Genomic DNA, 27,984 nt, shown 5'->3' with positions numbered 1-27,984 from the left:
ACTGCAGTAGTTATATAGGATGAACCATGACTAGAATACAGTATATACATCTGAAGTGGACAGCAGTAGTTATATAGGATGAACCATGACTAGAATACAGTATATACATATGAAGTGGACAGCAGGATGAACCATGACTAGAATACAGTATATACATATGAAGTGGACAGCAGTAGTTATATAGGATGAACTAGAATACAGTATATACATATGAAGTGGACAGCAGTAGTTACAGTGCCTTGAAAATGACTAGAATACAGTATATAACTTTGGGGCCTGGACATTTCAGGATTCAAACATAAAGATATAAAAGTATATAAAAACAGATGTAGTTTTTTTTAGGATGAATCAACAACAAATACAGTAATCATGAAGTGGAACAGCAGTAGTTATATGGATGAACCAAACTAGAATAACAAATCAAAATGAAAAATTGGACAAAAGTATTCAGCCCCTTGTTAATACTTTGTAGCGCCACCTTTTGCTGCGATTACAGCTGTAAGTCTCTTGGGGTATGTCTCTATCAGTTTAGAACCTAAAGATATAAAAGATATAAAAAATCCATTTTTGTGAATCAATCAACAACAAATGGCACAATCTGAGTGTCTCTGTATAAATGCACCTGCACTGTGATTTCAAAGTGTTTGTCCTGCAAATCCCTAACTGAAAAATGGGTGTGCAAAATTATGTCCTGCCCTGTCCCTATCTGATCTGAGTGTCTCTGTCCTTTGTCCCTATCTGATCTGTGTCTCTGTCCTGGGGTATGTCCCTATCTTTAGATCTGAAGTGTCTCTGTCCTAAATCCCTATCTGATCTGAGTGTCTCTGTCCTGCCCTGTCCCTAACTGATCTGAGTGTCTGTCCTGCCCTGTCCCTATCTGATCTGAGTGTCTCTGTCCTGCCCTGTCCCTATCTGATCTGAGTGTCTCTGTCCTGCCCTGTCCCTATCTGATCTGAGTGTCTCTGTCCTGCCCTGTCCCTATCTGATCTGAGTGTCTGTCCTGCCCTGTCCCTATCTGATCTGAGTGTCTCTGTCCTGCCCTGTCCCTATCTGATCTGAGTGTCTCTGTCTGAGTGTCTCTGTCCTGCCCTGTCCCTATCTGATCTGAGTGTCTCTGTCCTGCCCTAAATGTCTCTGTCCTGCCCTGTCCCTATCTGATCTGAGTGTCTCTGTCCTGCCCTGTCCCTATCTGATCTGAGTGTCTCTGTCCTGCCCTGTCCCTATCTGATCTGAGTGTCTCTGTCCTGCCCTGTCCCTATCTGATCTGAGTGTCTCTGTCCTGCCCTGTCCCTATCTGATCTGAGTGTCTCTGTCCTGCCCTGTCCCTATCTGATCTGAGTGTCTCTGTCCTGCCCTGTCCCTATCTGATCTGAGTGTCTCTGTCCTGCCCTGTCCCTATCTGATCTGAGTGTCTCTGTCCTGCCCTGTCCCTATCTGATCTGAGTGTCTCTGTCCTGCCCTGTCCCTATCTGATCTGAGTGTCTCTGTCCTGCCCTGTCCCTGTCTGATCTGAGTGAGTCAGGAAGGATGTCCTGCCCTGTCCCTATCTGATCTGAGTGTCTCTACCACCTGTCCCTATCTGATCTGAGTGTCTGTCCCCCTTCCCTCCCTATCAGATCATGTGTCTCTGTCCTATCCCTATCTGATCTGATACTATTACTATATATAATATATCTACCCCAGTCACCCCTTCCAGTACTATATCAGCATCATGGAGGAACTATAATACTATATACTATTACTATATATAATATATCTACTGCAGTCACCCCTTCTCCTACTATATCAGCATCATGGAGGTACTATAATACTATATACTATTACTATATATAATATATCTACTGTAGTCACCCCTTCTCCTACTATATCAGCATCATGGAGGTACTATAATACTATATACTATTACTATATATAATATATCTACTGTAGTCACCCCTTCTCCTACTATATCAGCATCATGGAGGTACTATAATACTATATACTATAATAATATATAATATATCTACTGTAGTCACCCCTTCTCCCACTATATCAGCATCATGGAGGTACTATAATACTATAATAATATATAATATATCTACTGTAGTCACCCCTTCTCCCACTATATCAGCATCATGGAGGTACTATAATAATATATACTATTACTATATATAATCATGGAGGTACTAATAGGGTGCCATGGAGCCATGGTCAAAAGTAGTGCACACTAACACACATCTGATTAATGAAGGCTCAGGGAAGGAGGTGGAGGAAGAGAAATTGGTTTAATTTGCTGCTCCCATTTCCATCCATAATTTCTCCATCCTTATCTTCCCTCCCTCTCTTCTCTCCCTCTCTTCCCCCCTCTCCCTCTCTTCCCCCCTCTCCCTCTCTTCTCCTCTTCCCTCTCTCTTCCCCTCTTCCCTCTCTCTTCCCTCCCTCTCTTCTCTTCCCTTCCTCTCTTCCCCCTCCCCTTCTCTTCCCCCCTTCCTCTCTTCCCCCTTCCTCTCTTCCCCCCTCTCCCTCTCTTCCCCCTCTCCCTCTCTTCCCCCTCTCCCTCTCTTCCCCCTCTCCCTCTCTTCCCCCTCTCCCTCTCTTCCCCCCTCTCCCTCTCTTCCCTCCCTCTCTTCCCCTGTCTTCCCTCCCTCTCTTCTCTTCCCTCCCTCTCCCTCTCTTCCCCCTCTCTCCCTCTCTTCCCCCTCTCCCTCTCTTCCCCCTCTCTTCCCCCTCTCCCTCTCTTCCTTATCTTCCCTCCCTCTCTCCTCTTCTCTTTCCTCTCCTCCCTCTCTCTTCTTCCCTCTTCTCTTTCCTCTCCTCCCTCTCTCTTCTTCCCTCTTCTCTTTCCTCTCCTCCCTCCCTCCACCTCCCTCTCTCCTCTTCTCTTTCCTCTCCTCCCTCTCTCCACCTCCCTCTCTCCTCTTCTCTTTCCTCTCCTCCCTCTCTCCACCTCCCTCTCTCCTCTTCTCTTTCCTCTCCTCCCTCTCTCCACCTCCCTCTCTCCTCTTCTCTTTCCTCTCCTCCCTCTCTCCACCTTCCTCTCTTCTCTTTCCTCTCCCTCTCTTCCTTATCTTCCCTCCCTCTCTTCTCTTCCCTCTTCTCTTTCCTCTCCTCCCTCTCTCCACCTCCCTCTCTCCTCTTCCCTCTTCTCTTTCCTCTCCTCCCTCTCCCTCCACCTCCCTCCACCTCCCTCCCTCCACCTCCCTCCTCTTCTCTTTCCTCTCCCTCTCTTCCTTATCTTCCCTCCCTCTCTCCTCTTCCCTCTTCTCTTTCCTCTCCTCCCTCTCTCCACCTCCCTCTCTCCTCTTCTCTTTCCTCTCCCTCTCTTCCTTATCTTCCCTCCCTCTTCTCTTTCCTCTCCTCCCTCTCCCTCCACTTCCCTCCCTCCACCTCCCTCTCTCCACCTCCCTCTCTCCACCTCCCTCTCTCCACCTCCCTCTTCTCTTTCCTCTCCCTCTCTCCACCTCCCTCTCTCTCTCCACCTCCCTCCCTCTCTCCCTCCCTCTCTCTCTCTCTCCACCTCCCATCCTCCCTCTCTCCCTCTCTCCACCTCCCTCCCTCTCTCCCTCCCTCCCTTCCTCTCTCTCCACCTCCAGGACATCATGAACGTAGAGAAGAGTTATGACTCGCTGCCCAACTTCACTGCTGCTGACTGTAAGTAGACTGTTGCTGTACTTTCTCTGAGCCGTGTGTGTGTGTGTGTGTGTGTGTGTGTGTGTGTGTGTGTGTGTGTGTGTGTGTGTGTGTGTGTGTGTGTGTGTGTGTGTGTGTGTGTGTGTGTGTGTGTGTGTGTGTTGCCTCCAACTGCTGACTGTTAATAGTATTGTAGTACTCCCTCTCAGGGATAAACTGCTAGCTGTTAGTAGTATTGTAAAAATCTAACTTTATTTGTCACATGCACACAACAGGTGTAGTAGACCTTACAGTGAAATGCTGAATACAACAGGTGTAGTAGACCTCACAGTGAAATGCTGAATACAACAGGTGTAGTAGACCTCACAGTGAAATGCTGAATACAACAGGTGTAGTAGACCTCACAGTGAAATGCTGAATACAACAGGTGTAGTAGACCTCACAGTGAAATGCTGAATACAACAGGTGTAGTAGACCTCACAGTGAAATGCTGAATACAACAGGTGTAGTAGACCTTACAGTGAAATGCTGAATACAACCGGTGTAGTAGACCTCACAGTGAAATGCTGAATACAACAGGTGTAGTAGACCTTACAGTGAAATGCTGAATACAACAGGTGTAGTAGACCTCACAGTGAAATGCTGAATACAACAGGTGTAGTAGACCTCACAGTGAAATGCTGAATACAACAGGTGTAGTAGACCTTACAGTGAAATGCTGAATACAACAGGTGTAGTAGACCTCTCAGTGAAATGCTGAATACAACAGGTGTAGTAGACCTTACAGTGAAATGCTGAATACAACAGGTGTAGTAGACCTCACAGTGAAATGCTGAATACAACAGGTGTAGTAGACCTCTCAGTGAAATGCTGAATACAACAGGTGTAGGTAGACCTTACAGTGAAATGCTGAATACAACAGGTGTAGTAGACCTTACAGTGAAATGGTGTAGTAGACTTACAGTGAAATGAATACAACAGGTGAATACAACAGGTGTAATAGACCTTACAGTGAAATGCTGAATACAACAGGTGTAGTAGACCTTACAGTGAAATGCTGAATACAACAGGTGTAGTAGACCTTACAGTGAAATGCTGAATACAAGTAGGTGAAATGTAGACCTCACAGTGAAATGCTGAATACAGACAGGTGTAGTAGACCTTACAGTGAAATGCTGAATACAACAGGTGTAGTAGACCTTACAGTGAAATGCTGAATACAACAGGTGTAGTAGACCTTGTAGTAGACAGTGAAATGCTGAATACAACAGGTGTAATAGACCTTACAGTGAAATGCTGAATACAACAGGTGTAGTAGACCTTACAGTGAAATGCTGAATACAACAGGTGTAGTAGACCTTACAGTGAAATGCTGAATACAACAGGTGTAGTAGACAACAGGTACAACAGGTAGTAGACCTCACAGTGAAATGCTGAATACAACAGGTGTAGTAGACCTTACAGTGAAATGCTGAATACAACAGGTGTAGTAGACCTTACAGTGAAATGCTGAATACAACAGGTGTAGTAGACCTCACAGTGAAATGCTGAATACAACAGGTGTAGTAGACCTCACAGTGAAATGCTGAATACCCCTCAGGAAGTTCAGGTCCCAGTTGCTGGCCCAATGCTCTAACCACTAGGCCAATGTAACAGTATAATTTTAAACCCTCCCCTCGCCCATACCCGGGCGCGAACCAGGGACCTTCTGCACACATCAACAACAGTCACCCACGAAGCATCGTTACCCATCGCTCCACAAAAGCCGCGGCCCTTTGCAGAGCAAGGGGAAACACTACTTCAAGGTCTCTGAGCAAGTGACGTAACCGATTGAAACGCTATTTAGCGCACACCGCTAACTAAGCTAGCCGTTTCACATCTGTTACACTCACCCCCCTTTTGACCTTCCTCCTTTTTTCCACAGCAACCAGTAATCCAGGTCAACAGCATCAATGTAACAGTATAATTTTAAACTGTCCCCTCGCCCATACCCGGGCGCGAACCTAGAACCACCCCCAATACACATATAATGTATATAATATAAGTGCAACATGCAACATTTTAAAATTATTTTCTGAGTTACATATAAATTAATATGAGGAAATCGGTCACTTTTTAAATGAATTCATTAGTCCCTAATCTATTGATTTCACGTGACTGGGAATACAGATATACATCAGTTGGTCACAGGTACAATACAGTTAGGGGAGTGGATCAGAAAACCAGTCAGTATCTGGTGTGGATCAGAAAACCAGTCAGTATCTGGTGTGGATCAGAAAACCAGTCAGTATCTGGTGTGGATCAGAAAACCAGTCAGTATCTGGTGTGGATCAGAAAACCAGTCAGTATCTGGTGTGGATCAGAAAACCAGTCAGTATCTGGTGTGGATCAGAAAACCAGTCAGTATCTGGTGTGGATCAGAAAACCAGTCAGTATCTGTTGTGGATCAGAAAACCAGTCAGTATCTGTTGTGGATCAGAAAACCAGTCAGTATCTGTTGTGGATCAGAAAACCAGTCAGTATCTGGTGTGGATCAGAAAACCAGTCAGTATCTGGTGTGGATCAGAAAACCAGTCAGTATCTGGTGTGATCAGAAAACCAGAACCACGTTACAGAACCACGTTACAGAACCACGTTACAGAACCACGTTACAGAACCACATTAATAATGGATTATCGGGAAAACCAGCACCCTGCTCCCCCTCCATATTCACCGTGTGTGTGTGTGTGTGTGTGTGTGTGTGTGTGTGTGTGTGTGTGTGTGTGTGTGTGTGTGTGTGTACGCACGCACGCACGCACGCACGCACGCACGCACGCACGCACGCACGCAGAGGGACAGGCTGGTGACACACCGGGAATGGGAGGGGTGCTGGGTAGTGGAGAGATTGCTGTACAGTTTTGGATGAGTCACTCTCAACACACCCACTCACACACAGACCCACAGACACACAGACACACAGACCCACAGACACACAGACCCACAGACACACACACACTTTCTAAGAAATAGCTCAGCTCTGTGATGGTGGTGAAGTTTCAGGAAACCAATGAAACCACTTTGCATTTCAGATGTTGTAGATGAAAGAGGAGTGTTATGGAAGCATATTCCTGTTTATTCCCTGTACAGTAGTAGAGCCCAGGTCAGCAGTTGTGCACTGTAAAGGGAATAGTCTGCTGTTTAGACAGTGCTCTATTCGGTCACTGCTGCTAGGCCAGTTAATATGGCCATTTTAGCATGTAAATCTTGGTGGGGCAAAATAAAAACGTGTGAGATGCATGCCAGCAAAGCCACAACACTTAACACTGTGACACACCGTTAGGGCCTACAGAAATCTGTCCCAACAGGAGAGTCCCAACACCTTACCACTGTTATACCTGGTTATCAGGAGAGTCCCAACACCTTACCACTGCTACACCTGGTTATCAGCAGAGTCCCAACACCTTACCACTGTTATACCTGGTTATCAGCAGAGTCCCAACACCTTACCACTGTTATACCATACCAGAGTCCCAACACCTTACCACTGTTATTATCAGCAGAGTCCCAACAGAGTCCCAACACCTTACCACTGTTATACCTGGTTATCAGCAGAGTCCCAACACCTTACCACTGTTATACCTGGTTATCAGTTATCAGCAGAGTCCCAACACCTTACCACTGTTATACCTGGTTATCAGCAGAGTCCCAACACCTTACCACTGTTATACCTGGTTATCAGCAGAGTCCCAACACCTTACCACTGTTATACCTGGTTATCAGCAGAGTCCCAACACCTTACCACTGTTATACCATCGTTATCAGCAGAGTCCCAACACCTTACCACTGTTATACCTGGTTATCAGCAGAGTCCCAACACCTTACCACTGTTATACCTGGTTATCAGCAGAGTCCCAACACCTTACCACTGTTATACCTGGCTATCAGCAGAGTCCCAACACCTTACCACTGTTATACCTGGCTATCAGCAGAGTCCCAACACCTTACCACTGTTATACCTGGCTATCAGCAGAGTCCCAACACCTTACCACTGTTATACCATCCCAACACCTTACCACTGTTATACCATCGTTATCAGCAGAGTCCCAACACCTTACCACTGTTATACCTGGTTATCAGCAGAGTCCCAACACCTTACCACTGTTACACCTGGTTATCAGCAGAGTCCCAGCACATTACCACTGTTATACCTGGTTATCAGCAGAGTCCCAACACCTTACCACTGCTACACCTGGCTTTCAGCGGAGCCTTGTCTGTCAACGAAACAGTTAATTCTGCCTTTAAAAAACACATAACCGATATGGCTGACTTGCTTAAACAAATGTGGTTTCTATTGACAATTGAGATGTACAAACTATGGCTTAAGGGGACGACAAGCGGATAAGATGCAATCTATAATTTTTATTAAGACATTAATGAGCAAGCGACGACGGATGTAGTCAATATAACTTCGTTCAGCACTTTTGAAATGTACAGCGACAGAATTCAGAACATGGGCCGTTCTTACAGTATTCTCCCTGTAGCAGTCAGAACCGTAGGATAAATAAAGGGGGCATATAAACAGACAACGAAAGCTCTTACAATATTCAATAATTACATTTCTCTAAAACAGGTTGTAGGCTACATGTGCACCACCGAGTTAGAACAGTAGGTGAAATTAAGAAACCCTAATAATTTGGTCAATTTTCGCGAGTCACATGGAACGCTGTTTGGTTCGTTGCGTGTCAAGAAAGATATAGGTCCTAATGCACTACTTGATGCGTTACATAAGCTTTTAATTTGACAGATCAAATAACACGATTCTACTATAGAATGTTGTGTGTGTGCAAGCCAAGCACCACAACTACTAAAGTTAGGTATTTTCCAAGGATCACCTTAAGTGCTCAGTTGTCTTTTCCCCAAACAATTTGATTTGCTAGTTTTAAGCATTAAACTTTCAAATAGCCCTTTGTTGACTGTTGCTGGGTGCTATCGTCCACCATCAGCACCACCCTGTACCCTACCTGTCCTATGCTCTCTCCTCGCCCCTTACACGAAGTCTGAATCTGTCTTGCTTGGTGACCTAAACTGGGACATGCTTAAACCACCTGACCAAATCCTAAAGCAATGGGACTTCCTAAATCTATCTCAGATTATTACCAATCCCCCAAGGTATGACTCCAAACAACCGGAAAAGGCTACTCTCTTTGATGTTATCATCACAAATAATCCTGATAGGTATCAGTCTGGTGTTTTCTGTATTGACTTTAGTGATCACTGTTTTACAGCCTGTGTCGGTAATGGCTGCAAAGTGAAACAACCTGTCCTGATTTGTCATAGACACTTGCTAAACAACTTTAATGAGCAGGCTTTCCTTCATGAACTGACCTCTGTAAAATGGTATTGAATCAGCTTGATCCCCTCTGTCGAAGATGCTTGGACCTTCTTTTTTGATATTTTCAGTGTTTTTTTTAACAAACATCCCCCCCCCCATAAAGAAAATGAGAATTAAAAGAGTGCAGTGTATAAAGTCAGAACATCTGCTGTCTCAGCCTCTGCCTGTCACCAAGGGAGTACCCCAGGGCTCAATCCTAGACCCCACGCTCTTCTCAATTTACGTCAACAACACAGCTCAGGCAGTAGGAAGCTCTCTCACCCATTTATATGCAGATGATACAGTCAGGATTTTGTGTTAAATGCTCTACAACAAAGCTTTCTTAGTGCCCAACAAGCTTTCTCTACCCTTAACCTTGTTCTGAACACCTCCAAAACAAAGGTCATGTGGTTTGGTAAGAAGAATACCCCTCTTCCCACAGGTGTTATTACTACCTCTGAGGGTTTAGAGCTTGAGGTAGTCACCTCATACAAGTACTTGGGAGTATGGCTAGACGGTGCACTGTCCTCTCAGCACATATCAAAGCAGGCTAAAGTTAAAGCTAGACTTGGTTTCCTCTATCGTAATCGCTCCTCTTTCACCCCAGCTGACAAACTAACCCTGATTCAGATGACCATCCTACCCATGCTATATTACAGAAACATAATGTATAGATCGTCAGGTAAGGGTTCTCTCGAGCAGCTAGATGTTCTTTACCATTCGGCCATCCGATTTTCCACTGATGCTCCTTATAGGACACATCACTGCACTCTATACTCCTCTGTAAACTGGTCATCTCTGTATACCCGTTGCAAAACCCACTGGTTGATGCTTATTTATAAAACCCTCTTAGGCTACTCAGCCCTCCCTCCACATACAACACCTGTTCATCTAGGATATCTACTGCAGCCCTCATCCTCCACATACAACACCTGTTCACTCCCCCCTATCTGAGATATCTACTGCAGCCCTCATGCTCCACATACAACACCTGTTCACTCCCCCCTATCTGAGATACCTACTGCAGCCCTCATGCTCCACATACAACACCTGTTCACTCCCCCCTATCTGAGATATCTACTGCAGCCCTCATCCTCCACATACAACACCTGTTCACTCCCCCCTATCTGAGATACCTACTGCAGCCCTCATCCTCCACATACAACACCCGTTCTGCCAGGCACATTCTGTTAAAGGTCCCCAAAGCACACACATCACTGGGATGCACACTACACAACATACACTTAGTATTACCTTCTTAGCTACAGTATACATATCTCCCTGGCATATTACATAATTTATGCAGCAGCATACAAGACATTTATGGACTCACCTTGTGAAGGAGGAGCAGCAGCGGTCGTTCTGGACAAATTCTGTCTTCAAAACTTTGTCATCATAGTCTGGCAAAGAAACCAACGTTCGTGGTTAGCCACTGATTCCTTCCAAACGACTCATTGTTGAATTAGCGATTTCCAACTTGTGTAATGTTTATGTCCAATGGCCGATGAGCACCGATACGTTTTATCTATTATTTCCCTTCATTATTTCTCTTCATATTACAAGGACTAAAATGGATTTGCCAGTAGATTGTCGACGTGATGACAACGGATGATAACTGATAGCTGAGATTTTGAAAGTAAGATGTTGACATGATGAGTCCAATCAAAGCTACTGTATGTCATTATATCTGTGGCCAATGATCTTGAGCCTTCTTGGATGGGCACTTCTAATATAACTCTATGGCAGAACACAAGGGGCTAACATTCTAACCTTCGACTTGGGGACAGAAAACTGAGCCAATCAGGTGCAATGCTCTGTATTATCTGCTGGCTTGCCACACCACCACAGAAAGCACTGGGCTAGGCTGAAACACAGCATTATGGAGCTGCCCCACCACCACAGAAAGCACTGAGCTAGGCTGAAACACCTGCATTATGGACCTGCCCCACCACCACAGAAAGTACTGAGCTAGGCTGAAACAGCTGCATTATGGAGCTGCCCCACCACCACAGAAAGCACTGAGCTAGGCTGAAACACAGCATTATGGAGCTGCCCCACCACCACAGAAAGTACTGAGGCTGAAACACCTGCATTATGGAGCTGCCCCACCACCACAGAGAGCACTGAGCTAGGCTGAAACACAGCATTATGGAGCTGCCCCACCACCACAGAAAGCACTGGGCTAGGCTGAAACACCTGCATTATGGAGCTGCCCCACCACCACAGAAAGTACTGAGCTAGGCTGAAACACCTGCATTATGGAGCTGCCCCACCACCACAGAAAGCACTGGGCTAGGCTGAAACACCAGCATTATGGAGCTGCCCCACCACCACAGAAAGCACTGGGCTAGGCTGAAACACCAGCATTATGGAGCTGCCCCACCACCACAGAAAGCACTGGGCTAGGCTGAAACACCAGCATTATGGAGCTGCCCCACCACCACAGAAAGTACTGGGCTAGGCTGAAACACCTGCATTATGGAGCTGCCCCACCACCACAGAGAGCACTGAGCTAGGCTGAAACACCTGCATTATGGAGCTGCCCCACCACCACAGAAAGCACTGAGCTAGGCTGAAACACAGCATTATGGAGCTGCTTTACTCAAGAAAACAAAAAAGGGACCATGTTTGTATGCAGCTTTATTAACTCGATGACATTAAAAAAAATGTTTTACTTTGTTTGCAAACTGATATGTATTAATGCCAAAATAACATGCATTAAACGGCAAGTCCCTCCCCAACTGCCCTGAAGGATGTCGTCACAGATCGGGAGGAACCAGTATACTGACTTGATGAACCAGCGATTAATGTCTCCTGTCTGTCTTCTAGGTCTAAGACTGCTTGGCATCGGGAGGAACCAGTGATTAATGTCTCCTGTCTCTTCTAGGTCTAAGACTGCTTGGCATCGGGAGGAACCAGTATATTGACTTGATGAACCAGTGATTAATGTCTCCTGTCTCTTCTAGGTCTAAGACTGCTTGGCATCGGGAGGAACCAGTGATTAATGTCTCCTGTCTATCTTCTAGGTCTAAGACTGCTTGGCATCGGGAGGAACCAGTATATTGACTTGATGAACCAGCGATTAATGTCTCCTGTCTGTCTTCTAGGTCTAAGACTGCTTGGCATCGGGAGGAACCAGTGATTAATGTCTCCTGTCTCTTCTAGGTCTAAGACTGCTTGGCATCGGGAGGAACCAGTGATTAATGTCTCCTGTCTATCTTCTAGGTCTAAGACTGCTTGGCATCGGGAGGAACCAGTATATTGACTTGATGAACCAGCGATTAATGTCTCCTGTCTGTCTTCTAGGTCTAAGACTGCTTGGCATCGGGAGGAACCAGTATACTGACTTGATGAACCAGTGATTAATGTCTCCTGTCTGTCTTCTAGGTCTAAGACTGCTTGGCATCGGGAGGAACCAGTATATTGACTTGATGAACCAGTGATTAATGTCTCCTGTCTGTCTTCTAGGTCTAAGACTGCTTGGCATCGGGAGGAACCAGTATATTGACTTGATGAACCAGTGATTAATGTCTCCTGTCTGTCTTCTAGGTCTAAGACTGCTTGGCATCGGGAGGAACCAGTATATTGACTTGATGAACCAGTGATTAATGTCTCCTGTCTATCTTCTAGGTCTAAGACTGCTTGGCATCGGGAGGAACCAGTATATTGACTTGATGAACCAGTGATTAATGTCTCCTGTCTGTCTTCTAGGTCTAAGACTGCTGGGCATCGGGAGGAACCAGTATACTGACTTGAGGAACCAGTGATTAATGTCTCCTGTCTCTTCTAGGTCTAAGACTGCTTGGCATCGGGAGGAACCAGTATACTGACTTGAGGAACCAGTGATTAATGTCTCCTGTCTCTTCTAGGTTTAAGACTGCTGGGCATCGGGAGGAACCAGTATATTGACTTGATGAACCAGTGATTAATGTCTCCTGTCTCTTCTAGGTCTAAGACTGCTTGGCATCGGGAGGAACCAGTATATTGACTTGATGAACCAGTGATTAATGTCTCCAGTCTCTTCTAGGTCTAAGACTGCTGGGCATCGGGAGGAACCAGTATACTGACTTGATGAACCAGTGATTAATGTCTCCCGTCTCTTCTAGGTCTAAGACTGCTGGGCATCGGGAGGAACCAGTATATTGACTTGATGAACCAGTGATTAATGTCTCCTGTCTTTCTTCTAGGTCTAAGACTGCTTGGCATCGGGAGGAACCAGTATATTGACTTGATGAACCAGTGCAGGTCTTCCAAGGTAAGAGCAACTTAAACATAATTAAATAATATCCTTATTTCTGTTTGTCAACATGTACTCTAAGTGATGAAATACTTAGACAATACTATGGTTATTATACCCGCAACACACAGATAGTTTTTAATTCTACATGTTTTCTAGGGACTAAACATTGCAGTGAGCTTCCTGAAAAGATTGAGTTCCTCTTTTTAGTTGAATACACTTGTCTGGCTGTGGAGACAGACTTTCACTAAACGTCGGCCAACACTGCTGACTAGATGTCCGCTGATGTAAAAATGACTTGAAAAATACATTTTATTGATTGAATGACTTTTCATAACATACCCGTGTCGTCTCTTGTCAGAAATTCTTCCGTAGGAAAACGGCGCGAGACCTGCTCCCCTCCAAGCCAGTAGAGATCTCTGTAGAGCCGTGGTGGGTGGCTCAGACCGGATACATCACAGAGGATGACATCAGGGTGAGTCTCTGTAGAGCGTCCTGATAGTGGTAGAGGATGACGTCAGGGTGAGTCTCTGTAGAGCGTCCTGATAGTGGTAGAGGATGACATCAGGGTGAGTCTCTGTAGAGCGTCCTGATAGTGGTAGAGGATGACGTCAGGGTGAGAACCGCATGGTGACCTTTCAACGCTTATGGCCATTCAATTGTTGTGTTTATTTATTCAGAGGAGACAACATACCATAAACACACAGCCAAACACCAACTGATTTGGTTTTCCTGTCACTATGCCAACCATCCCCTGCAGTTAGGCCAAGGTGTTTGAATGGGGTTGATGTCAGGCCATCCTATGACGGTGCCACGTTGAAAGTCACTGACCTCTTCAGTAAGGCCATTCTACTGCCAGTGTTTGTCTATGGAGATTGCGTGGCTGTGTGCTTGGGGCTGAAATTGCCAAATGCACTATTTTAAAGGGGTGTCCACATACTTTTGTATATATAGTGTACATAAAGTATTAACGCATGTATTAGAGAATTATCACTATCATTTCCTTATATTAGGTGTCTGGCTAGACTGTAAACTCTCCTTCCAGACTCATATCAAACCTCTCCAATCTAAAATAAAATCTAGAGTCGGCTTTCTATTCCGCAACAAAGCCTCCTTCACTCACGCCGCCAAACTTACCCTAGTAAAACTGACTATCCTACCGATCCTCGACTTCGGCGATGTCCTCTACAAAATAGCTTCCAACACTCTACTCAGCAAACTGGATGCAGTTTATCACAGTGCCATCCGTACAAGTGTACAATTATTATTATTTTTCTTCTTGTTTTAAATAATTCAAATACAGTACCGGTCAAACGTCTGGACACCGACTCATTAAAGGGTGTTTCTTTATTTGTACTATTTTCTACATTGTAGAATAATAGTGAAGACATCAAAACCATGAAATGACACATATGGAATCATGTAGTGTGCAAAGCTGTCGTTAATGCAACGAGTGGCTGCTTTGAATAATCTGAAATATAAAGTATATTTTGATTTGTTTAACACTTGTTTGGTTACTACATGATTCCATATGAGTTATTTCATAGTTTTGATGTTTATACCGGGCTGTGAATAGTGTAGCTTGTCCCTGAGCTAGTGGATGAATGGTTCTTACCTCTTTGCCTGCTGGAGGTACTGCATGTTGGTTCCAACCTTAAAGAAAGTTGCCAGGTCTGTTAGGAAATGCCTTTGTTCCACCATCTGGTTGCCAGGTCTGTTAGGAAATGCCTTTGTGCCACCATCTGGTTGCCAGGTCTGTTAGGAAATGCCTTTGTGCCACCATCTGGTTGCCAGGTCTGTTAGGAAATGCCTTTGTGCCACCATCTGGTTGCCAGGTCTGTTAGGAAATGCCTTTGTGCCACCATCTGGTTGCCAGGTCTGTTAGGAAATGCCTTTGTCCCTCCATCTGGTTGCCAGGTCTGGTTAGGAAATGCCTTTGTCCCACCAATTGGTCAACAGCCTTTTTGTGCTGCGCCAGAAACTCTAAATGGGAAGATGGGTGTTTTATTTTAATTGAAACTTTATTTAGTCAAGTCGGTTAAGAAAAATATATTGTTTACAGTGACGGCCTACCCCGGCCAAACCCTCGTCTAACCCAGACGACGCTGGGCCAATTCAATTCGTATTATTATATTCCTCTTTCATTTACAAATCTCATGACGTGACTCCGAGACTTGGCTGTATCTAGGGGGATTTGTATTTATGGAAGCCTGCTAGCAAGCAACATTTTGGCTAGCTAGCAATTGCTGCGAATTTACCAAAAAGTATTTGAACTAACAATTGAGGTAGCTACAGTAAGTATTCTAACTCAAAACGTAACGACTACAAACTCATTTTAAATGACAATAAATAAAGGTTAACTTGTTTTTCGCTGTCCAGTGGCAGCACACATGATGAGTCCGCAAATAAAATACCCACATGTTCAGCATCTCGTCAGTTTAAAGAGTACTTCTGAGTCACGTTTTCAATGTTCTAAATAAAAGTTCCCCACGTAATAGTAGAGATGTCTCAACCAATCATGATTTAGGAAAACAAATGGTATTAACATTAACAATGATTCATATCTGTTCATATTTAAGTGAACATTAAATTAGGAGGATTTAAAACATGTTCCAATCACTGTATAGAGAATACAGATTGGCTTAGATCAATAACTGTGTTGGGTGCAGCAGTGAACGTATTGTCGGGAATACCCAGTAGGGTCTGTAGAAGGTATGTACAGCGCATTCGGAAAGTATCCCTGGACTTTTTCCAAATATTGTTACGTTACAGCCTTATTCTCAATTGGATGAAATCGTTTTTTTACAGCCTCGATTCTTCTACAAAGGATGGCAATTTGAATCCATTTTAGAATTAGGCTGTAAATGTAACAACATGTTGAGAAGGAAAGTGGTCTGAATACTTCCTGTATGCCCTGTATATCTGATACTAGGCACTACCTATCTATATCTGACCCAGGAAACTACCTATCTATATCTGACCCAGGCACTACCTATCTATATCTGACCCAGGAAACTACCTATCTATATCTGATACTAGACACTACCTATCTACATCTGACCCAGGACACTACCTATCTATATCTGATACTAGGCACTACCTATCTATATCTGACCCAGGACACTACCTATCTATATCTGATACTAGGCACTACCTATCTATATCTGACCCAGGACACTACCTATCTACATCTGACCCAGGACACTACCTATCTATATCTGACCCAGGACACTACCTATCTATATCTGACCCAGGACACTACCTATCTATATCTGACCCAGGACACTACCTATCTATATCTGATACTAGACACTACCTATCTATATCTGACCCAGGACACTACCTATCTATATCTGACCCAGGACACTACCTATCTATATCTGATACTAGGCACTACCTATCTATATCTGACCCAGGACACTACCTATCTATATCTGATACTAGACACTACCTATCTATATCTGATACTAGACACTACCTATCTATATCTGATACTAGACACTACCTATCTATATCTGACCCAGGACACTACCTATCTATATCTGATACTAGACACTACCTATCTATATCTGACCCAGGACACTACCTATCTATGTCTGATATCAGACACTACATATCTATATCTGGCCCAGGACACTACCTATCTATATCTGATACTAGGCTCTACCTATCTATATCTGATACTAGGCACTACCTATCTATATCTGATACTAGACAGTACCTATCTATATCTGACCCAGGACACTACCTATCTATATCTGACCCAGGACACTACCTATCTATATCTGATACTAGGCACTACCTATCTATATCTGACCCAGGACACTACCTATCTATATCTGATACTAGACACTACCTATCTATATCTGATACTAGACACTACCTATCTATATCTGATACTAGACACTACCTATCTATATCTGACCCAGGACACTACCTATCTATGTCTGATACTAGGCACTACCTATCTATGTCTGATACTAGGCACTACCTATCTATATCTGATACTAGGCACTACCTATCTATGTCTGATACTAGACACTACCTATCTATATCTGATACTAGACACTACCTATCTATATCTGATACTAGGCACTACCTATCTATATCTGATACTAGACACTACCTATCTATATCTGATACTAGACACTACCTATCTATATCTGATACTAGACACTACCTATCTATGTCTGATACTAGACACTACCTATCTATATCTGATACTAGACACTACCTATCTATGTCTGATACTAGACACTACCTATCTATGTCTGATACTAGACACTACCTATCTATGTCTGATACTAGGCACTACCTATCTATGTCTGATACTAGACACTACCTATCTATGTCTGATACTAGACACTACCTATCTATATCTGATACTAGGCACTACCTATCTATATCTGACCCAAGGCACTACCTATCTATATCTGATACTAGGCACTACCTATCTATATCTGACCCAGGACACTACCTATCTATATCTGATACTAGACACTACCTATCTATATCTGACCCAGGACACTACCTATCGATATCTGATACTAGGCACTACCTATCTATATCTGATACTAGGCACTACCTATCTATATCTGATACTAGACACTACCTATCTATATCTGACCCAGGACACTACCTATCTATATCTGATACTAGGCACTACCTATCTATATCTGATACTAGGCACTACCTATCTATATCTGACCCAGGACACTACCTATCTATATCTGACCCAGGACACTACCTATCTATATCTGACCCAGGACACTACCTATCTATATCTGACCCAGGACACTACCTATCTATATCTGACCCAGGACACTACCTATCTATATCTGACCCAGGGCACTACCTATCTATATCTGATACTAGGCACTACCTATCTATATCTGATACTAGGCACTACCTATCTATATCTGATACTAGGCACTACCTATCTATATCTGATACTAGACACTACCTATCTACATCTGACCCAGGACACTACCTATCTATATCTGACCCAGGACACTACCTATCTATATCTGATACTAGGCACTACCTATCTATATCTGATACTAGACACTACCTATCTATATCTGATACTAGACACTACCTATCTATATCTGATACTAGACACTACCTATCTATATCTGATACTAGACACTACCTATCTATATCTGATACTAGACACTACCTATCTATATCTGATACTAGACACTACCTATCTATATCTGATACTAGACACTACCTATCTATATCTGATACTAGACACTACCTATCTATATCTGATACTAGGCACTACCTATCTATATCTGACCCAGGACACTACCTATCTACATCTGACCCAGGACACTACCTATCTATATCTGACCCAGGACACTACCTATCTATATCTGACCCAGGACACTACCTATCTATATCTGACCCAGGACACTACCTATCTATATCTGACCCAGGACACTACCTATCTATATCTGACCCAGGACACTACCTATCTATATCTGACCCAGGACACTACCTATCTACATCTGACCCAGGACACTACCTATCTATATCTGACCCAGGACACTACCTATCTATATCTGACCCAGGACACTACCTATCTATATCTGACCCAGGACACTACCTATCTATATCTGATACTAGGCACTACCTATCTATATCTGACCCAGGACACTACCTATCTATATCTGATACTAGGCACTACCTATCTATATCTGACCCAGGACACTACCTATCTATATCTGACCCAGGACACTACCTATCTATATCTGACCCAGGACACTACCTATCTATATCTGATACTAGGCACTACCTATCTATATCTGACCCAGGACACTACCTATCTATATCTGACCCAGGACACTACCTATCTACATCTGACCCAGGACACTACCTATCTACATCTGACCCAGGACACTACCTATCTATATCTGACCCAGGACACTACCTATCTATATCTGACCCAGGACACTACCTATCTATATCTGATACTAGGCACTACCTATCTATATCTGACCCAGGACACTACCTATCTATATCTGACCCAGGACACTACCTATCTATATCTGATACTAGGCACTACCTATCTATATCTGACCCAGGACACTACCTATCTATATCTGATACTAGGCACTACCTATCTATATCTGACCCAGGACACTACCTATCTATATCTGACCCAGGACACTACCTATCTATATCTGACCCAGGACACTACCTATCTATATCTGATACTAGGCACTACCTATCTATATCTGACCCAGGACACTACCTATCTATATCTGACCCAGGACACTACCTATCTATATCTGATACTAGGCACAGACCCAGGACACTACCTATCTATATCTGATACTAGGCACTACCTATCTATATCTGACCCAGGACACTACCTATCTATATCTGATACTAGGCACTACCTATCTACATCTGACCCAGGACACTACCTATCTACATCTGACCCAGGACACTACCTATCTACATCTGACCCAGGACACTACCTATCTATATCTGACCCAGGACACTACCTATCTATATCTGACCCAGGACACTACCTATCTATATCTGACCCAGGACACTACCTATCTATATCTGACCCAGGACACTACCTATCTACATCTGACCCAGGACACTACCTATCTACATCTGACCCAGGACACTAGCTTACTGACCCAGGACACTACCTATCTACATCTGACCCAGGACACTACCTATCTACATCTGACCCAGGACACTACCTATCTACATCTGACCCAGGACACTACCTTTCTACATCTGACCCAGGACACTACCTATCTACATCTGACACTAGCTTAGGACAGGACACTACCTATCTACATCTGACCCAGGACACTACCTATCTACATCTGACCCAGGACACTACCTATCTACATCTGACCCAGGACACTACCTATCTATATCTGATACTAGACACTACCTATCTATGTCTGATACTAGACACTACCTATCTATATCTGATACTAGACACTACCTATCTATATCTGACACCAGGATACAGACACTACCTATCTATATCTGATACTAGGCACTACCTATCTATATACTGACTACCTAGTCTGACAGACACTACCTATCTATATCTGACACTACCTATCTATATCTGATACTAGGCACTACCTATCTATATCTGACCCAGGACACTACCTATCTATATCTGATACTAGGCACTACCTATCTATATCTGACCCAGGACACTACCTATCTATATCTGATACTAGACACTACCTATCTATATCTGACCCAGGACACTACCTATCGATATCTGATACTAGGCACTACCTATCTATATCTGATACTAGGCACTACCTATCTATATCTGATACTAGACACTACCTATCTATATCTGACCCAGGACACTACCTATCTATATCTGATACTAGGCACTACCTATCTATATCTGATACTAGGCACTACCTATCTATATCTGACCCAGGACACTACCTATCTATATCTGACCCAGGACACTACCTATCTATATCTGACCCAGGACACTACCTATCTATATCTGACCCAGGACACTACCTATCTATATCTGACCCAGGACCTATCTATATCTGATACTAGGCACTACCTATCTATATCTGATACTAGGCACTACCTATCTATATCTGATACTAGGCACTACCTATCTATATCTGACCCAGGACACTACCTATCTACATCTGACCCAGGACACTACCTATCTATATCTGACCCAGGACACTACCTATCTATATCTGACCCAGGACACTACCTATCTATATCTGACCCAGGACACTACCTATCTACATCTGACCCAGGACACTACCTATCTACATCTGACCCAGGACACTACCTATCTACATCTGACCCAGGACACTACCTATCTATATCTGATACCCAGGACACTACCTATCTACATCTGACTAGACACTACCTATCTATATCTGATACTAGACACTACCTATCTATATCTGATACTAGGACACTACCTATCTATATCTGATACTAGACACTACCTATCTATATCTGACTAGACACTACCTATCTACATACTAGACCTACCTATCTATATCTGATACTAGACACTACCTATCTATATCTGATACTAGGCACTACCTATCTATATCTGACCCAGGACACTACCTATCTACATCTGACCCAGGACACTACCTATCTACATCTGACCCAGGACACTACCTATCTATATCTGACCCAGGACACTACCTATCTATATCTGACCCAGGACACTACCTATCTACATCTGACCCAGGACACTACCTATCTACATCTGACCCAGGACACTACCTTTCTACATCTGACCCAGGACACTACCTATCTATGTCTGATACTAGGCACTACCTATCTATATCTGACCCAGGACACTACCTATCTATATCTGTCCCAGGACACTACCTATCTATATCTGACCCAGGACACTACCTATCTATATCTGACCCAGGACACTACCTATCTATATCTGACCCAGGACACTACCTATCTACATCTGACCCAGGACACTACCTATCTACATCTGACCCAGGACACTACCTATCTACATCTGACCCAGGACACTAGCTTACTGACCCAGGACACTACCTATCTACATCTGACCCAGGACACTACCTATCTACATCTGACCCAGGACACTACCTATCTACATCTGACCCAGGACACTACCTTTCTACATCTGACCCAGGACACTACCTATCTACATCTGACCCAGGACACTAGCTTACTGACCCAGGACACTACCTATCTACATCTGACCCAGGACACTACCTATCTACATCTGACCCAGGACACTACCTATCTACATCTGACCCAGGACACTACCTTTCTACATCTGACCCAGGACACTACCTATCTATGTCTGATACTAGGCACTACCTATCTATATCTGACCCAGGACACTACCTATCTATATCTGTCCCAGGACACTACCTATCTACATCTGACCCAGGACACTACCTATCTACATCTGACCCAGGACACTACCTATCTATATCTGATACTAGGCACTACCTATCTACATCTGACCCAGGAAACTACCTATCTACATCTGACACTAGGCACTACCTATCTACATCTGACCCAGGACACTACCTATCTACATCTGACCCAGGACACTAGCTTACTGACCCAGGACACTACCTATCTACATCTGACCCAGGACACTACCTATCTACATCTGACCCAGGACACTACCTATCTACATCTGACCCAGGACACTACCTATCTACATCTGACCCAGGACACTACCTATCTATATCTGACCCAGGACACTACCTATCTATATCTGACCCAGGACACTACCTATCTATATCTGACCCAGGACACTACCTATCTATATCTGATACTAGGCACTACCTATCTATATCTGACCCAGGACACTACCTATCTACATCTGACCCAGGACACTACCTATCTATATCTGATACAGGACACTACCTATCTACATCTGACCCAGGACACTACCTATCTATATCTGATACTAGGCACTACCTATCTACATCTGACCCAGGAAACTACCTATCTACATCTGATACTAGGCACTACCTATCTACATCTGACCCAGGACACTACCTATCTACATCTGACCCAGGACACTACCTATCTACATCTGACCCAGGACACTAGCTTACTGACCCAGGACACTACCTATCTACATCTGACCCAGGACACTACCTATCTACATCTGACCCAGGACACTACCTATCTACATCTGACCCAGGACACTACCTATCTACATCTGACCCAGGACACTACCTTTCTACATCTGACCCAGGACACTACCTATCTATATCTGACCCAGGACACTACCTATCTACATCTGACCCAGGACACTAGCGTACTGACCCAGGACTCTACCTATCTAGCTAGGAGTTACACATTGACTTTGTCATCTGGATTCTGTGCAGGTTCCCACTAGAAAAGTCTAAATGTTATACCACACTACAAACATAAAAAAAGATAAAGCTCGCTAGCTAGCCTGATCTCCAGCCTGAAGTTGCTGTGTTCATTTGATGTGTTTCTTTCTCTTCTGGTAGATGAAGAGTGTGGTTTTCCCCTCTTTACCTGTTTCCTCCTCTCCTCCTCCTCTCCAACCACCTTTTTCCTCCTCTCCTTCTTTCTCTCCCCCTCCACCCAGCTAACGTCTGTCTGTGTCCTCCCTCTGTCCTGTCTGATTTTAGATCTGCTCGGTGGCAGAGAGGAAGGCGATTGATAAGATGATAGATTCAGGACCCCAACTGGCCGGTTCAATGGAGTACAATGTGGTGCTGAGTGAGTGGAATTTATTCTTGTGTCTGTCTCTGTGTATGTTCATCCCAGCTCACTGCTAAATGGCCCAGTGGTCTGGATAAATGGTAGTCGCTCGCCATCAGGGTGTTGGAAAACAGTTTAGTGTGATGAGATGCCTTCCCTGTCATTACGGCCTATTGTGGCTCTGGTGGAAGGTTAACAGGTAGGAGGGAAGAGAGTACCGGGTAGGAGGGAAGAGAGTACCGGGTAGGAGGGAAGAGAGTACCGGGTAGGAGGGAAGAGAGTACCGGGTAGGAGGGAAGAGAGTACCGGGTAGGAGGGAAGAGAGTCCCGGGTAGGAGGGAAGAGAGTCCCGGGTAGGAGGGAAGAGAGTCCCGGGTAGGAGGGAAGAGAGTCCCGGGTAGGAGGGAAGAGAGTCCCGGGTAGGAGGGAAGAGAGTCCCGGGTAGGAGGGAAGAGAGTCCCGGGTAGGAGGGAAGAGAGTCCCGGGTAGGAGGGAAGAGAGTCCCGGGTAGGAGGGAAGAGAGTCCCGGGTAGGAGGGAAGAGAGTCCCGGGTAGGAGGGAAGAGAGTCCCGGGTGGGAGGGGAGAGAGTCTCGGATGGGTAGAGTGACAGCTCGGATGGTAGAGTGACAGCTCGGATGGTAGAGTGACAGCTCGGATGGTAGAGTGACAGCTCGGATGGTAGTGAAAGATGTTAGAATAAATTCTAGGATGGCAGAGTGTCGGTTTGGGTGTCGGGGTGTCGGTGTGGGTGTCGGGGTGTCGGTGTGGGTGTCGGGGTGTCGGTGTGGGTGTCGGGGTGTCGGTGTGGGTGTCGGAGTGTCGGTGTGGGTGTCGGAGTGTCGGTGTGGGTGTCGGCGTGTCGGTGTGGGTGTCGGTGTGGGTGTCGGAGTGTCGGTGTGGGTGTCGGAGTGTCGGTGTGGGTGTCGGAGTGTCGGTGTGGGTGTCGGAGTGTCGGTGTGGGTGTCGGAGTGTCAGGGTGGGTGTCGGAGTGGGTGTCGGAGTGTCAGGGTGGGTGTCGGATTGTTGGGTGAGTGTCGGAGTGTGGGTGCCGGAGTGTCGGTGTGAGTGTCGGTGTGGGTGTCGGGGTGGGTGTCGGTGTGGGTGTCGGAGTGTCAGGGTGGGTGTCGGATTGTCGGGGTGAGTGTCGGAGTGGGTGTCGGAGTGTCAGGAAGGGTGTCGGAATGTCGGGGTGGGTGTCGGAGTGTCGGGGTGGGTGTCGGAGTGTCGGTGTGGGTGGCGGTGTGGGTGGCGGAGTGTCGGTGTGGGTGGCGGAGTGTCGGTGTGGGTGGCGGAGTGTCGGTGTGGGTGGCGGAGTGTCGGGGTGGGTGGCGGAGTGTCGGGGTGGGTGGCGGAGTGTGGGTGGCGGCGTGTGGGTGTCGGAGTGGGTGGCGGAGTGTTGGGGAGGGTGGTCGAGTGACCAGTAAGATGGCAGCCTGGAGAAGATGGGCAATATGTAGGGGCATCTATGCTCTGTTCTATGTTTATTGAATATTGGGAAAGATGTTGGGTAGAGGTGCATATTCTGCTGTGCCATAACAGAACTTATTCTGGTGTGATGCGTTGTAAATGCTTCCTTAGCGCTTATACTTTGTTAGCGCTTTTTCATCGTTTTCACATGAATATGTTAATCTGATCATGACTTTTCTCTCCTTCAGGTCTGTACAACAGGGGATACATCTATCTAGACGTGCCCATCTCTGATGACAGCTGCATGTCAGGTACTCAACATTATAAACTGAGTGGTTCTAGCCCTTAATGGTGATTGGCTGAAAGCTGTGGTATAGCATATCTCTTACATGTCTTTGTGGAACTCAACAAAGAAAGTGCTTGTTCAATGAACCATAAACAATGAACCTGCACTGGTGGAACGATTAAGACACTAACAGCTTAGAGACTGTAGGCAATTAAGGTCACAGTTATGATAATTTAGGGCACTAAAGAGGCCTTTCTACTGACTCTGAAAAACACCAAAAGAAAGATGCTCATCTGCGTGAACGTGCCTTAGGCATGCTGCAAGGAGGCATGAGGACTGCAGATGTGGCCAGGGCAATAAATTGCTGGGATCATGATAATGGCAGCAGGGATCATGGGTAATGGCAGCGGGGTCTCACCACTGGTGCTGGTCGGATTCGTATTTATCGTCGAAGGAATGAGCTTTACACCGAGGTCTGTACTCTGGAGCGGAATCGATTTGGAGGTGGAGGGTCCTTCATGGTCTGGTGCGGTGTGTCAGCAGGGATCATGGGTGATGGCAGCGGGGATCATGGGTAATGGCAGCGGGCATCATGGGTAATGGCAGCGGGGTCATGGGTAATGGCAGCGGGGATCATGGGTAATGGCAGCAGGCATCATGGGTAATGGCAGCGGGGATCATGGGTAATGGCAGCAGGCATCATGGGTAATGGCAGCAGGCATCATGGGTAATGGCAGCGGGGATCATGGGTAATGGCAGCGGGATCATGGGTAATGGCAGCGGGATCATGGGTAATGGCAGCGGGGATCATGGGTAATGGCAGCAGGCATCATGGGTAATGGCAGCAGGCATCGTGGGTAATGGCAGCGGGCATCGTGGGTAATGGCAGCGGGCATCGTGGGTAATGGCAGCGGGCATCGTGGGTAATGGCAGCGGGATCATGGGTAATGGCAGCGGGGATCATGGGTAATGGCAGCAGGCATCATGGGTAATGGCAGCGGGGTCATGGGTAATGGCAGCGGGCATCATGGGTAATGGCAGCGGGCATCATGGGTAATGGCAGCGGGGTCATGGGTAATGGTCATGGGTAATGGCATCGGGGATCATGGGTAATGGCATCGGGGATCATGGGTAATGGCATCGGGGATCATGGGCAATGGTCACAGGGATCATGGGTGATGGTCATGGGGATCATGGGTAATGGTCACGGGGTTCATGGGTAATGGCAGCGGGGATCATGGGTAATGGCAGCAGCTCCTTGATCTAAATCAGACAATGGAGGGCAAGGAGAAAAAATTGGGTGTGTGAGGAGGCCACACAACATTACCATCTAAAACTGGCTGAGGGCTGTGAAGAGGCCCCACAACATTACCATCTATAACTGGCTGAGGGCTGTGAAGAGGCCCCACAACATCATTACCATCTATAACTGGCTGAGGGCTGTGAAGAGGCCCCACAACATCATTACCATCTATATCTGTCTGAGGGCTGTGAAGAGGGCCCATGACATTACCATCTATAACTGTGAGGGCTGTGAAGAGGCCCCACAACATTACCATCTATAACTGGCTGAGGGCTGAGTGTTGGTTGTTCACTTGCCGGTCGGTTGCCATTGACAACCCTTTATGTATTTTTGTAGTGCTTCATCTCTCTCCTTGCCCCCCCCCTGGAAGGCTTTGTAATTATTTAATTATTTAATATTATATATGATCTATTAATGAATACATTACTGTGTTTCCCAGTGCCCCCCCTGGAAGGCTTTGTAATTATTTAATATTATATATGATCTATTAATGAATACATTACTGTGTTTCCCAGTGCCCCCCCTGGAAGGCTTCGTGATGAACAGGGTCCAGGGAGACTACTTTGAAACCCTATTGTACAAAATATTTGTGTCCATCGACGAGCAGACTAATGTGTCAGAGGTAGGTGAAATAATATTACGTCTCAGCCTCGTTAGACCGTCCAGGTCTTGATCATATTCCATTTCATACCGTAGGAGCATTCAGGATGCTCAAATAAAACTAATAAAATATAAGGATAATTATTTAACCATGTTGTTTATTGGTGTGTTTTCTTATTGACTTTATGAAAGTGATGTCAGTCCCATTTGATCCTCTGGTTGTTCTGTTCCAGCTGGCTAATGTTCTGGAGATTGACTTGGGCCTGGTGAAGGTATGTATCTACGACGATATGGATCACACACTGTTATATTGTCCATGGCGGCGGTCAACAACCTTTTATGACTCAAGATGACAGTCAAGAAGCAAGCCGAGATCTACCGCTTTTAAAACATGACTTAAAAATATATAACATTAACCGAATAAAAACAGTTTCGTAAGAATGATGTTTGTGTAGTAGCCCTAATACATTATCACGGCATATTGACTATATGCCTTCCCTAATATATTATCACAGCATATTGACTATATGCCTTCCCTAATATATTATCACAGCATATTGACTATATGCCTTCCCTAATATATTATCACAGCATATTGACTATATGCCTTCCCTAATACATTATCACGGCATATTGACTATATGCCTTCCCTAATACATTATCACGGCATATTGACTATATGCCTTCCCTAATATATTATCACGGCATATTGACCATATGCCTTCCCTAATACATTATCACATCCTATTGGCTATATGTCTGGTCTAATACATTATCACATCCTATTGGCTATATGTCTGGTCTAATACATTATCACATCCTATTGGCTATATGTCTGGTCTAATACATTATCACATCCTATTAGCTATATGTCTGGTCTAATACATTATCACATCCTATTGGATGTATGCTTGCCCAAATACATTATCACATCCTATTGGCTATATGTCTGGTCTAA

The 27,984-nt window shown here is 45.0% G+C and overlaps 1 protein-coding gene across 2 annotated transcripts in view; it reads left to right on the top strand.

The window, feature by feature from the left end:
- The first annotated feature begins 1,918 nt into the window (after nucleotides 1-1,918).
- The window catches only part of LOC124013177 (protein FAM91A1), a 106,639-nt gene continuing 80,573 nt past the window's right edge, over nucleotides 1,919-27,984 (top strand). The window contains exons 1-8 of one of the 2 annotated variants that reach the window (XM_046327401.1): nucleotides 1,919-1,963; nucleotides 3,573-3,630; nucleotides 13,147-13,214; nucleotides 13,558-13,671; nucleotides 23,357-23,447; nucleotides 25,086-25,148; nucleotides 26,942-27,048; nucleotides 27,260-27,298. In XM_046327401.1, coding sequence (XP_046183357.1) covers nucleotides 1,958-1,963; nucleotides 3,573-3,630; nucleotides 13,147-13,214; nucleotides 13,558-13,671; nucleotides 23,357-23,447; nucleotides 25,086-25,148; nucleotides 26,942-27,048; nucleotides 27,260-27,298 — 546 coding nt within the window. In that variant the 5' untranslated portion in view covers nucleotides 1,919-1,957. The remainder of the gene's footprint in view (nucleotides 1,964-3,572; nucleotides 3,631-13,146; nucleotides 13,215-13,557; nucleotides 13,672-23,356; nucleotides 23,448-25,085; nucleotides 25,149-26,941; nucleotides 27,049-27,259; nucleotides 27,299-27,984) is intronic. The other variant, XM_046327400.1, reaches the window with a different exon arrangement.

Source organism: Oncorhynchus gorbuscha, linkage group LG24, assembly GCF_021184085.1.
Source record: "Oncorhynchus gorbuscha isolate QuinsamMale2020 ecotype Even-year linkage group LG24, OgorEven_v1.0, whole genome shotgun sequence".
Taxonomy (NCBI): Eukaryota; Metazoa; Chordata; class Actinopteri; order Salmoniformes; family Salmonidae; genus Oncorhynchus; species Oncorhynchus gorbuscha.
Note: the sequence above shows the minus strand (reverse complement) of the source record. Positions and strands in the feature narration are given on the sequence as shown.